A 13,721-nucleotide genomic window follows, 5' to 3' on the forward strand; every position below is an offset into this window, starting at 1 on the left:
GCCAAGAATCAAACCCGGGACTCCTGCATGCCAGGCCGACGCTCTACCACTGAGCAAACCGGCCAGGGCTGACTCTGTAATCTTTATACAACATCAGGGTGGTTAACTCTTTTGTGGACCAGCACAAAATTTCCAGTGGACCGGCACTAGTTTGTGGACTGGCATTTGAAAAACATTGATCTATGATCAATGAATTAGGTTGAAATAATAGGAGTGGATAGAAAAGACAGCTAGGAAAAATCATTAGAGAATGTGACAAGGTTTTGGAAACTGGGTGGTGGGAGTGGTGAGAGATGCTGCAGAGGAAAGGATGCAAATTATGATTTTTTTAAATTAGGTAGGTGGTCAGCTTAGGCTTCATTGAGAAGTTTACACACACACACAATTATATATAATTATGTATGTTATAGATATATGTACTTTTTTTCATATATTTAGTTTTAATTCCCAATTGTCCTGAGAAAAACATTTGAAACCAGTTAAAGGGGATTTCACTTGGCAATAACTTACAAGCTTAATAGTTTATCTTGTAACTTGGACTAAGCTGTTTTCTTACTGGTAAAATAGAGATAATACCTACCCTATAAGGATAGTTCATGACTCATATGAGAGAGGGACTGTCCTTGCAGAGGCTTAGAAATGTTTGTTTCTCATTTATTCATTCAGTACCTATGGACTGCTTATGCTTAATACTGAGTCAGCTTTGGGGAAATAGCCAGAGACAGGGACAATATAGTCTTTCTTCCCAATGAGTTTAGAGTTCAGTAAGAGAGACTGACCAAACAATTATTTAATTAAAACTATAATAGATCTCATAAAGGTGAAGCCTGAGGAATTTGAGAACAGGGGAATCCAACTTTCTTTTGACACACAAGGAAGATGTCTCTGAGGATGTGACATTTTAGCTGGGTATTTAAGGATGAATAGATATTTCCCTTTCTTAGGTAGCTATTTTGATATCTTTATTAGCAAACCGGTAACCAGTGCTCTTCAAACTGTTGTATTACCTTCCCAGTCTAGAGCTCTTGTTTTTTATAGCCAAATACATTTCGGGAGGTCAAGTTAGGAACATACACATGGTGGAAAGAAATGGTCTTTGGTTAGGAGACCTGTCTTGTGTTTGTTGATCTGCTGCTACTTCTGTGTGTTTAAACAGGTTAGCGTAAGGAGGGAATGTCTTCCTTTCCTGTCAGCCGATCCTCTCGGTCAGCTCTGTCTGGACTGAGCGTTCTCTGGCAGTTGCTTTTGTTATACTCAGATCCCCAAATGCCAGGCCACCCCTGACCCGAGTTTTTACAGTCAGTATTCACATGTTTCCTTGCTAGGCCCATCTTCCCAAGTTTCAGTGCTATTTCAGATGCTCTGAGTAATATTAAAGACTTCTACTTGACTGACGTACCTGTCTTTTTTCTTCGTTTCCTTGATCTTTCTTTGGATAGAGCAGCAAGCTACTCTAACAGTTGCATTTTAGTGTCCCGCTTGATCTTACTTGGCACTTGTGAGGTGACTGCTACAGCACTTACACCTGTTTTTCTCAGTCTTGCAAGAAACTGCTCATCAAGGCCTGAAGTGGTTTCAGAAGGACTCTGATGGAGTGCCCAGGCCAGCCAGCACCTTTCAGAGCAGGGCAAGCCATGGTGTGTTGTTGCCTTACTTGCCTTGATAGATTGCGGTGCTAATCCTGTCGTGGGTCCATAGGCGTTCACTAATCTTAAGCATGAGAGTGCCATGACCTCAGTGGGAGGGCCAGCAGTCAGTGACATAGGCTGTAACGATGAGCAAGTCCCTTTATCTTTCTGAGCCTTATTGTTCATTTTGTACAATTATTTATAAATTAAAATAATTTATGTAGAAATTAAATAAGGGAACGTGTGTAAAAGGATTTATCATTTTGTTTGTACCTCAGGGCACACAATTGTTTGTGTCTTAAAAATATATATATTCCAGACTCCACTGCAGATAATATATATATGTATATATGTGTGTGTGTGTGTGTGTATTATATTTATGAAACTAGCATCAAATTTCAGTGTTTTTGGCTTTTAAATTTGAACTAAAATCCTTGATGCAGCTTCTAGTTAATTTGCGGTTGTTGGACCAGGTGTCCGTTTTCCTTCGTGTTTCTCCTTTCTCCCTGCCAACCCCAAAACATATTAGGTATGTTTTGACTCAGCTTGCATTTGTCAGACTGGTGGAAGACAAAGCATGGCACCAGGAGACCTTTTGCTATTTTAGGCCTTCTTAAATGGTAATGTGTCCAAAATAAATGTATTCTTAAAATTAAATGCTGTGAAGTCAACTTTTAAAGCCCTAAAAGCTATAACTCTAGGTTTTTCTACCAGGAAAAAAATAGAATTAAAAAAAAAAAGTTTTGGTCATTTCAAAATCACAATATTTAGTTACCAGTAAACACGGGGAAAATATTCAGCCACCTCAGTAATAAAAGGAATATAAAGCAAAATAAAATGTTGCCAGGCTGTTTTACCAATAGGATTGCCAGTTCTTTAAATGTAAGAGAAAGGAAGGAGGGCAGAGATGTTGAACTGGGCACTTTGTACAAGCTGATAGAAGTAAAAATATATATAACTTGCCCATCTTTAAAGCAATTGAACAATATTTGTCAAGTGCTGTAGAGATGTTAATGCCTTTGACACAATAATTGCACTTCTGGGAGCTTTGCCTAAAGAAATAATCAGAAATGGACATAATATAATTATAATATCAGGAACTTGGAAACCATCTAAGTGTCCAACAACGGGGGATTGATTAAATGAAGTATGAAATTACATGCAGTGGCCTGTTCTGTTAAGAAAGCCAAGCTTAGAAAAATAATGACGGGAAATGTTTGTAAAATAAAGAGAAAATAACAAATCGCCATGTACCTAGTATTTTGAAATGTAATTTATATACATAGTGTGTGTGTGTGGGTGTGTGTGTGTGTGTGTGTGTGTGTAGGAATGACAACTTAAACAATACATCAAAATAAAATACTATCTCTGGGTGATGGGAATCTTAGTGGTTTTTATTTTCTTCTTTGGCCTTTTCTTTCTTTTTTCCAAACTGTTATGTTTATAACCAGAAGAAAATCTATTAATTTAAAAATGCATTCTTGCCTGACCAGGTGGTGGCGCAGTGGATAGAGCATTGGACTAGGATGTGGAGGACCCAGGTTCGAGACCCTGAGGTTGCCAGCTTGAGCGCAGGCTCATCTGGTTTGAGCAAAGCTCACCAGCATGGACCCATGGTCGCTGGCTCGAGCAAGGGGTTACTCAGTCTGCTGAAGGCCCGCGGTCAAGGCACATATGAGAAAGCAATCAATGAACAACTAAGGTGTTGCAACGTGCAACGAAAACCTAATGATTTATGCTTCTCATCTCTCCGTTCCTGTCTGTCTGTCCCTGTTTATCCCTCTCTCTGTCTCTGGGGGACAAAATGCATTCTTTAGAATCCTTTGTTCCAACACATAAGGGAAAGAAGCTTGATGGGAATGCCATCAATGACTTTTGATAGGGTGATGGGACTTGATGTTGTTGTTGTTTTTAATATTTTCTTTAAAGTTCTTCTGTTATGAAGCATATTATCTTTTATGAGGAAAGCAAATATAAATGTAGAAAAATACTTCAGAAATTTATGTCACATTTCATTAGAGGTCATTATTTTCAGATATTCTCTTATGACTGTATCTTGAGGACTGTGAAAACTGTTAACAGTGGTGGTAAATGATAGTCCTTTTTTTTCTCTTTTTTTGTAAATCCTGCAGATATTCCTGAAATTCCTGAAAGCATCTCATTCTGTAAAGCACTACAGATAGCTGACTTCAGCGGAAATCCACTGACTAGGTAAACTTTCTGTTTGCTTCTCTGTAGTACAAAGAGTATCTTCTTTGAGAACCCGGCAAAGAACAGAGCCAGGTTACCCATCGTGGAGGTATCTAGATGGATTGCTGTGTCTCCCGAGGATGGTTGACCTTCACAGATACTCATATAGATAGCACTGTACAGTGAAAGGCACATTGTTGCATTGACGGCACATTGAAAGGATGTTAGAGGATTAGGGTAGGATGCTGGAGTGTACAAAGCAAGAGTGAGGAGTACATTTCTGAAGCAATATGAAGAATTGGAGTAGTTTATAGATCATTTATTGATCCATCTAATCTTGTGGGAGTTCTAAACTCCTGTAGAGCTTACTCCATAGGTATCCAAGGAGAAGTCCTATCAGATGTATATATTTTTTTTCACTCCAGGAACAAAATATACTTAGTATCTCATCTTCTCTCTTTTTTAAAATCAGCTCTACCGACACCATTATTTCCATACTTTAGCAACAACTATGAGGATTTCTTTGGTTTTATTCCTCCAAATAAAGCCATCTGTCACTCTTTTACTCTGAGCCAAGCTTTGCCCTTCCTGGGTATTGCTGAGGGGTGTCATCCAGGGAGCCCTTCATTGTGGCTGCCAGCTCAGTCATGAGCCCACCGACCACTGGCTTCCAAGCACCTGTGTGCTTAGTGCAGTGCACAGGCAGCCTAGAGAGTCTGTTCCAGAGGTTTCTCTGGGCCAGCTGGGTTGATTCTAAGATTTCTCAGGTTACTAATAGCATTTATTCATTTTTATGGAAAATAGTGATCTAGTATGCTCTAACCTAATAGCTTCCTAACTCATCACTGTTCCCAAGTCTTGTCCACTTTCTTAACCATCTCCCATACAGTTGTTCCTCTTCAAACCTTTCGGTGGCTCCTGTTCCTATGGGATAAAGTTCAAACGCCTTGATGTACTATGCATCCTCTGCCACCCCCTGTCTGACCTTGATCTCTTTCCCCTTCATTGCCCTCAGTTGCCTGTGTCAGACATGCTTTGCTGTGATAAAATGTGTGTCATTCATTTCATGCCTCTGTCTCTGGTGATGCCAGCCCTTTCACTCTCCTTTAAGGTACAGCTGGAGCATCACATGTCATTTTTTTTTTTTTACAGAGACAGAGAGAGAGTCAGAGAGAGGGACAGATAGGGACAGACAGACAGGAATGGAGAGAGAAGCATTAATCATCAGGGTTTTTTTTGTTGCGACACCTTAGCTGTTCATTGATTGCTCTCTCACATGTGCCTTGACCACGGGCCTTCAGCAGACCGAGCGACCCCTTGCTTGAGCCAGTGACCTTGGGTCCATGCTGGTGAGCTTTGCTCAAGCCAGATGAGCCCACGCTCAAGCTGGCGACCTCGGGGTCTCGAAGCATCACATGTCTTGACTAATCCCCATGGACCCCTCCTCCAGGGGTCTTCCACTTGAAATTTATGTTGAAGTTTTTTCTTTCCCCAAGACCTCTAGGACTAGACAGTAAGCTAACTTATATTCCTCCATTATTTATTGATATGTATCCAGCCCTACTATAATTTCTGGAATGGAGTGAGCATTCAGTACATGTTTGTTGAAGTTAACGGAGCTGATTATCCTTAAGGCAGTTAGAGTCTAGCAGTTGGGAAACACTCATTATGCTGCCCTTGAGTTTCTTTTTAACCATTCAGTTGCTTAATCCCCTCTCCTACTTCTTTAGCTTTTCTTTTCTAAGTCTGCTGACATAAGATTTTACCATTATCTTAAAACTCTCTCTCCTAGAACACACCCTCATTGTATGAGGATTTACTGGGTTTTACCTTGGCCTCATATTTGGCAGGTTTCTTAAAGTAAAGCCCTTTTAATTTGGCAGGTATACTGTTTTAAGAATTAAGGTGATATTTTTTAGTTGAAAGGACCTTAAAAATTATTTAGCTTTGCCTATTTATCTTATGGCTGAAGAAACTGAGGCTCAAATCATTTAAATGACCTTTGAGATCATGAAGCCTCTGAGGGACATCTCAGATGAGAATTCTTGGCTCTTAACCTTAAGTCTGTGCTTCCTGAATACATCGTACTACGTAGTTTGGCTCTTAATGTTAACACCCAGTAAAAAACAAATCATCCATTCATCCACTTAAATATACAGTTTTCTTATATTATAGATCATTTTATCTAGTTTTAAAACTATAAAGTGATATATATTTTCTGGTCAAAACTGAGGCAAAAAAGATAAGTTGAATCATTTTCATTGAAATAAGTAAGGAATTTTACCTCTATTCCACCATGGAAGAGGCTTCAGCTTTGTAAAAACTATTATGAAGAATGTATTTCAGTGATTATGAAGATTCCAGTTAATACTCATCTTGCAATGCTAGGTTTGGTTTTGAAGTTTGGAATTACCTATATTAAATGTCAAATAGTTACTTAGTATTTGTTTTTCACAAAAGTAACTTGGAAGGGAAGAAAACTGAAGATTCTAATCTGGAGATATATCACAGAAGCAGGAAGCCCTCCCCCCACCCAGCGCCTGCGTGCTCTGTTTTCTACATTAGGTTTATGTATCAGGACCTTCAGCATTTTTAGCTACAATGAGCTCCTTTTGCCTTCAACTAGGTTTTTATTTTTCCTCCCTAAATACTGGTAACCATAGAAATATTGAAAGAAAACGTTCTTTGTAAGTTTATACATAATTCACTTTGAAACCTTTGCTATTCGGTAGAGTTTAAGGGAAGCATGCAAAATGTCCTTTTGTGTAAAACACAGTGAAACATATAATTACCTCAAGTGATTGGCAACTTAAGTCAAATTAAAAGAAAAATATTAAGAATGCAGCAGTTGGCTGTCAGCTGATCAATTCTAAGTAATTCATAGCTTTGCTCTGGGTATTATAAGCTACAGGAAAAATATATTGAGCAGCTGTCATGTGTTTTATTAGAACTGTGAGCTAAAATTTCTCTTTATTTTCTGCTAATCAATAGTCTTTTCACTCTTGAGCACTTTGAGCTATAGTGACTATCGTTTTCTTTCATAGAGCACTCAGTATTCATGCAGTATTTTCCCCCTTTGTTCTTGAATATTTGTCCTCTTTAATTATTTCTGAATCACCCTGTCAACAGGTATTTGTCATGCCACTGTACTTGTTCCCCCCCCCATAAGTGTCTTACATATAGGAAGGCAGGGCAGATATGCTATGCATGATATAATTAATCAGAGGTTATTTCAATTAGCATATAGAAGAAATAATTATGTTTCGTAAACACTATATATACGCACTTTTCTTCTGCAATTAACATTTGTTTGTTTTAGATTGCCAGAAAGCTTTCCAGAATTACAGAACTTGACGTGTCTTTCTGTGAATGACATCTCGTTGCAGTCCCTACCCGAAAATATTGGCAAGTAAGTTCTTATGTGAAGTTTGGGTTGACCAGGGCAAAAAGGCGCCTGCATCGCCCATCCATTCCACCTTCCTTCCCTGTGAAATTATTTTTCTATTCAGAAAGCCATTGACTCAGCTTTCATATCACCCTCAAGAAAGATCATCACCAGCCTCCTGTGTTTTAACAACCAGTTGCCCCTAAATTTTAATGGTTAAAAAGGATGCCACTACTTGTTACTAGTGAAAAACCCAATTTGTTTGGAAGTTCTCTTTACATTGCTGGATTTCACAGTCTTTAAGCAAAATGCCATGTGTCCTGGAAGCGGTGACTAAATGCCGTCAAACTACCACTCTCTGACTTGAAGCCGTGTTAGGGAAAGGAGCCAGCGAAGGGCCCCTTTGAAAACATGGACACACTGGACAACAGCTGTGTCCCCAGTGTCTCTGTGCTGCGGACCTGAGGGGAGGGAGAGGAGAGGGTGCTTTAGCAGAGCCGGCATGGATTGGGAGGGGGCGGGACGATGGGGGAGCACAGCCACAGCAAGAAAGAAAATTCTCTGAGGAAAATATATGCTGATGAATAAATATCCTGTTCTGCATACCCAGTGATGATTAATTGAATTATCTCAGCAGATCTTTCCCATGCTTACAGTGGGTCACATCAGGGCTGGTGGCTCAGGCTTAACCACTTACCATAAAAGCCCAGCTGGCTGGCCTGACCCGGTAGACCTGTGTTCCCTGGTGTCATAAAGGTTCTCTTTTGTGTTGTCCTGCCTAAATTCTTAGGCGAAACAGAAGATTGATTTTTGAGAACTACAGTGTATCTGACAGATGTCTGTTCTGCAAAGTTTCTCTTTGTAGACGTGTGCGGGAGGTTTTTAACGGGCAACACTGCCCCTGCTTTCCCTCCAGTGTGGGCAGAAGGCAGCTGGCTCACCGTGTGTCAGCCAGCAGGTAGGTCCGTGTTTGCCTGAGGCGCGCGCCGATGCTTTGCCATTATGCCAGTAGTCTTGATGATTAAAAGTTGTGCTCTTTAGCCCTGGCCAGATAGCTCGGTGGTTAGAACATTGTCCCAAAACACAAAAGTTGCTGGTTCGGTCCCGATCAGGGCACATGTAAGATCCTGTCTCTCTTCCTCTCTCTCTGTCTCTCTCTCTCTCCCTTCCTCTCTCCCCCTCCACCTCTTTCCCCCCTCCCTCCTCCCTCCCACCCTCCTTTCCTTTCTTGCTAAAATCAACAAATGAAAAATTTAAAAAATAAAAAAAATTACCATGGACACAATGACAGGTGCCTTTTAGCTCTCAGGAGCTGAAGGGGACAAGGAGCCCAAGTACACCCTGAGTTTTTGGTATCAGTTGCAGAGCAAACAACAGTGGTTCATTGTGGATTTCATGCACTTACACTGCAGTCCTGCTTTGTCAGGTTTCATATGTTTCTAATTAACATATGGGGTCTGGCAAAAGTAGGTTTATAGTTGTTTGTATGGAAGGTAATACAAAATAAATAATAATACAAGAATGAACTGTTCCCGTACTCAGAATGGTTAACCTGCTTTTGGCTCTGCCTCCCCATGTGAGTCATTAGAAGCCCTCGTGGCTGGTCCTCCCCCTGCTCCTCAGGTTTTCCGGAACAGAATCCCCTGCACCTTTCCTACCCTTCTTTCTCAGCCTGCCATTGCCCTTCTGTCCTGATTCATGGCTTTTTTTAAAAGGTTCAATATTTTGAGAGAAAATATGTTCTTATTAACCCATAGTGCCCCTCCTACTTCCTACTGCACTATTTCAGTGGAAAATGTATTTAATAATCATGTTAGAATAAATTACAATATTTTTATCCCATTTTTAAATCTCATCTTTTCTGATAATATCTGTACCTATTTTTGTCAATGTCCAGGATTTCTCATGTATCTGCTTTTTCTATAGCAATAAGGGTAATGGGATTTTTTTTTGTTTTTTATTTTAGACTTGAACAGCTTGTGTTACTGTTATACCCTTGTGTGTATACTGGTTGTTTCCAAAATCATATTTCACTTTGAGCTTGAACCCTGTGGTGAATAATCACCCAGCAGGAAGTAAGAATATGGGAGCGGGGAGGGGGGTCAGATAAATGAATCAGCTGACTCAGGTTAATTTGTGAAATTAAGTAGGAAATAGAGAGTTTTCTATTCCTGATTTTTAATAATTTTTCTTACCATACCAAGAGACTTCATGATTTCTACCTGTTGGATTTAAGATTTATGCATGTTAAAGCAACAACCCATTTGCGCTTAGTAGAAAGAAATAATTGAAGAACAGACCTCTCTTTGGGGAAGATTGGGCAATTCTGGTTTCCTGGGTCATGCTGGAATACTACTTGGAAGTTTAAATGGAGGCCCTGGCCAGGTAGTTTAGTTGGTTGGAGCATTGTCTCGATAAGCCAAGATTGCAGGTTCAGTCCCTGGCCAGGGCACATACAAGAATCAACCAATGAATGCATAAATAAGTAGAACAAACCAATGTTTCTCTCTCTCTTTCTCCCACTCCCTCTCTCCCTCCCTCCCTCTCTGTCTTCCTCTCCCCTCCCCTTTCCTCTCTCTCTAAAATCAATAAAACTAAAATTTTAAAAATAAAAAAAGTTGAAATGGTAAACTGGTGAGAAAAATCTCATATATTCATAAGTATGCTACACTGTAAGCAAATCATTATTTGAAACTTAACTTTCCTCATGACAAAGGTTCTTCAGTTTCCCAAAGGATGCCCAATGGATTTCTTTAGAGCATTTAGCCACACTACACAACATCTCACAGATAGTATGGTTTTGTGAACAAGGCATAAGTATTTGATAGTCCAGAAACTTTAAGACAGGAGACGGCCACCTGAGTGATTGATCAGCGCTGTTATCTTTGTGGATTCCGAAGTGGAGTCTTCTGCATGAGGCAGCCCAGCTAATTTGGTCAAATGAGTCACCACTGCAGTGTGGGTCTGTCGAGCGTCAGGGAAGCCGGGACTGCTGTTTCTCATTAGCCACCTAGCAGAGAACCTGGCGTTAACCTGACAGCTATGGATTTCTCAAGGACTCAGGCACCCTCCGGGTGGGCAGAGTGCGGCCTGAAGAAGAGAGCCACACCTCTGTGTGGGACAGGCAGACTCGCAGGACGCTGAGGTATCTGCCAGCATCTGTCCCATGGTGTGTTTGGCCCACAGTCTTTTAATCTCAAGAGTGTTCTGGTGGCAGAGTTGGAACTGGAGTATGGCTCTGCTGGTCCCAGTCCTGTGTTTTTCCATTGCTGCACCTGCCAGCACCGTGGGACAGTTGGTTCCCAGGGCCCTTTGGGACTCATTAACCTTTTCTTACTTAGTAAGACTTACTGCCACGAGCAATACCTAGTAGTTCCATGTGTTAAGTACTTAGGTCCAAACCACTTGATAAGTATTTTTGTCCTAACAATCTGGTAGCTGTTTGAAAAGTAATACATACAAACTGAAAGAATATTTTTATTTCATTCTTACTTGCCCCCATTTCTTTACTCTAGGAGGTTGGGTACCAGTTGGGCCCTGCTCACTTTCTCAGACTACACCTTGTTTCCTTTTCTGCATCGATTTTTCACCTGGACCCTGCCTTTTATCATAGCAGTTGCTGAAAACACAGCTTGTAAAGATACACCCTTGACAGGAATGTAGTGCTATATCTAATGTGAACTTGATCGCCCGGCACTAGGGTTCCTGTGGGGTTGGACAAGCCTTGAGCATGCTGTCTCTACCACACGATGTCTGAGGGCGGTGCTCTGCTCTCACGCCGCGGCCCAGCACGTGTTCTCATCCTGTACTACGCGGCCACGTGACGGCTAACCCTTCCTGTGCGGACTTCAGTAAAGCAAGTCTTTCAAATAGGGGAATCTTTTTATTACTTTATAATGACACAAGAATGATCATGAAAATCTCTTTGAACTACCCAGAGGTATGCTGGCCACCTCACACACGATCGCACGTTTTTCTTTTACTAGGATAAGATGTCCCAACTTTGCCTTTCCTGTGATGGCACATAAACATCTTACTCAGTCCTTCAAAGCAAAGGTGATATTTAATATCGAGTGGGAAACTAAGTCACCTTGAGTGGATTTTTTTTAAAACCCTTTTGTTAAAAATACAAAAATGCAACACCTTCTCATTAGTATTGATAAACAAGTGGTTGCCATTAGGGAAGATGGTAATTTATCAACTGAATTTCAACAGAGACTTTTTCGTAGTCAGAAGAAAATTTTAAAAATTTAATTTTAATAAATGCAGCTGATGGTGCAGTTTTTTTGGATCAGTGTAACTTGTGAAGTCCCTCACCTGTTACAGCCATTAAACCAAGTGTCAAACAATTTACAAACAATTGTTTTGTCCCTAAATGTAAAACAAATAATTGAATACATAATACAGTATCTTGTATTTATTTTTCTTTGTGCGTATGTGTGTGTGTGTGTGTGTCTGTGTATGTGAGAGAGAGAGAGAGAGAGAGAAAGAGTAAGGGAGAGAGATGTGAAGCATCAATTCATAGTTGCGACACTTTAGTTGTTCATTGATTGCTTGTCAAGTGTGCCTTGACTAGGTGTGGGGGTGGGCTCAAGCTGAGCCATTGACCTTCGGGTTCAAGCCAGTGACTAGGGGATCATATCTATGATCCCACACCCAAGTTGGCAAACCGCACTCAAGCCAGCAACCTTGTGATTTTGAACCTGGGACCTCAGTATCCCAGGTCCACACTCTATCCACTGCACCACAACTTACCACAACTTGTCAGGCGTGATTTTTGTATTGTTAATAAAATATTTTAAAATATCTTTTTATTTTATCCTCTTGAAATTTTTTTGTTTATATATTTTTATAATATATACAATAAAATTTTATAAATTAAATAAAAAGTTTATGAAAGCATACATTTAAATGTATAGGGACTGCCATTCTAGAATAAAATGTTTGGGAGTCAGTTAAGCTTCCAAAGAGTGGTTCTCAAACCTGCCTTGTTGGGCCCCAGGGATTCCATTGAAGTCCCTCCAGGGCATTGTGGAGAGTAAGAAACAGAGCTCTGGTGGGTGGTCCCTGCTGATTCCTGTTTGCGTAAGCACAGCTCTATTATTAGCTACAAATTTTTTTTTTGTATTGGTGTTGCATAGAATATTTGCTTTAAATTAGTCTGCTGCAAATATTTTTCAAGTTAAGTTTGGAGACCACTGTTTAGACCCTTGACAGTACTTGTTTATTGTAGGAACGTGCTTTGTGGGGCTTTTATTGTGACATGGATCCTGCTGAGCGCTGCAGAAAGCTTCAGAGTCTTTCAGGAAAGTAAACTTTAAAAAATTGTACCTGCCTTGTCTTTCCAAACTGACTCAGCTTTTTCCTTACTTAATGATTGAAAATTCCGTCTTTCGTCAAGCCTTCTCCAATGTATTGGAAGAGGTGAAGTAGATTGCAAATTTGCAGGTTCCCTGACCTTACCCTTTACTTCCCACACAATAAGCACATTAGCCCTTTGCACACCGAAGTCTAGTTGTTCAGTGTTTGTGTGCAGGCAATTAGCGTGTGCTCCTGGATCATCCTGTACCCTGCAGCAATGGGGTCTTGTTGTTAAACTCTCTGTGTTGGTACTGAACCTGGCGTTGCCCTGGTGTGTTGAACAAACAGGTGTGACAAGGCACACGGTGTTACCTCCTACACCCTGCCACCCTTAGCCTGCCATCAGAGGCAACCCAGTGAAGTTCTGGAAGCTGTGTGCTAGCCCCTTGTTTTCTGTTAATGCTGTACACTCAGTTTGTGTGAAAAGTTGACATAAAGAAACAACCCTGGACAAAGCCTGCTTTCATTTGCTCTAAAACCTTCTAATGGAGAATAGTTACTATCTATTAATATTGCTTAATTACCCTAATAAAAGAGCTATCAGGGAAGGATTTTAAAAATATGTGCCATATTCCCCATGTATAAGATGCACCTTAATTTTGGAGCACAAAGTTTGAAAAAAAATGTATTACATAAAGTTATTGAACTCACGTTTTATTCATCATAAAATTTATACAACTCCTCATCACTGTCAAAACTCCCATCCATTAGCTTGTCCTCATCTGTGTCTGATGAGGAATCACTGTCTTCAACAATGAGCGCAAAAACAAGCGCGAAAAAGTGGGAAATGCAAGTAAAAAAAAGTCTACAACCACTGTTTAAGACGCACCCAGTTTTTAGACCCCAAATTTTTCCCCAAAACGGTGCGTCTCATACATGGGGAAATACAGTATTTTTAGGGGGAAAAAAATCCTCACCAGAAGAACTGGTAAGCTTTTTCCTTTTAATAACAGTTCTGACTTATCACACTTCCTCCTCTGCTTTTGCTGCAGAAAGCTCAGTGCTGACTTCTGGGATCAGTGACGGCAGTTGTATCACCATATGACGAAGGGTAGAAGGGAATTAGGGGGAGAGGTGTGGCTGGCGTTTCCAGCGGGGCAGGTGCTCTGTGAGGCGCCCGTACTCTCTCCTCACAACAACTGTGCTCATAGGTTAGC

The 13,721-nt window shown here is 40.5% G+C and overlaps 1 protein-coding gene across 1 annotated transcript in view; it reads left to right on the forward strand.

Moving 5' to 3' along the window:
- LRRC1 (leucine rich repeat containing 1) overlaps positions 1 to 13,721 on the forward strand; it is a 147,306-nt gene that overhangs the window by 85,747 nt on the left and 47,838 nt on the right. The window contains exons 3-4 of the mRNA XM_066252719.1: positions 3,761 to 3,839; positions 7,138 to 7,227. Coding sequence (XP_066108816.1) covers positions 3,761 to 3,839; positions 7,138 to 7,227 — 169 coding nt within the window. The remainder of the gene's footprint in view (positions 1 to 3,760; positions 3,840 to 7,137; positions 7,228 to 13,721) is intronic.

The sequence above is a fragment of the Saccopteryx bilineata genome, chromosome 1 (assembly GCF_036850765.1).
Source record: "Saccopteryx bilineata isolate mSacBil1 chromosome 1, mSacBil1_pri_phased_curated, whole genome shotgun sequence".
Taxonomy (NCBI): Eukaryota; Metazoa; Chordata; class Mammalia; order Chiroptera; family Emballonuridae; genus Saccopteryx; species Saccopteryx bilineata.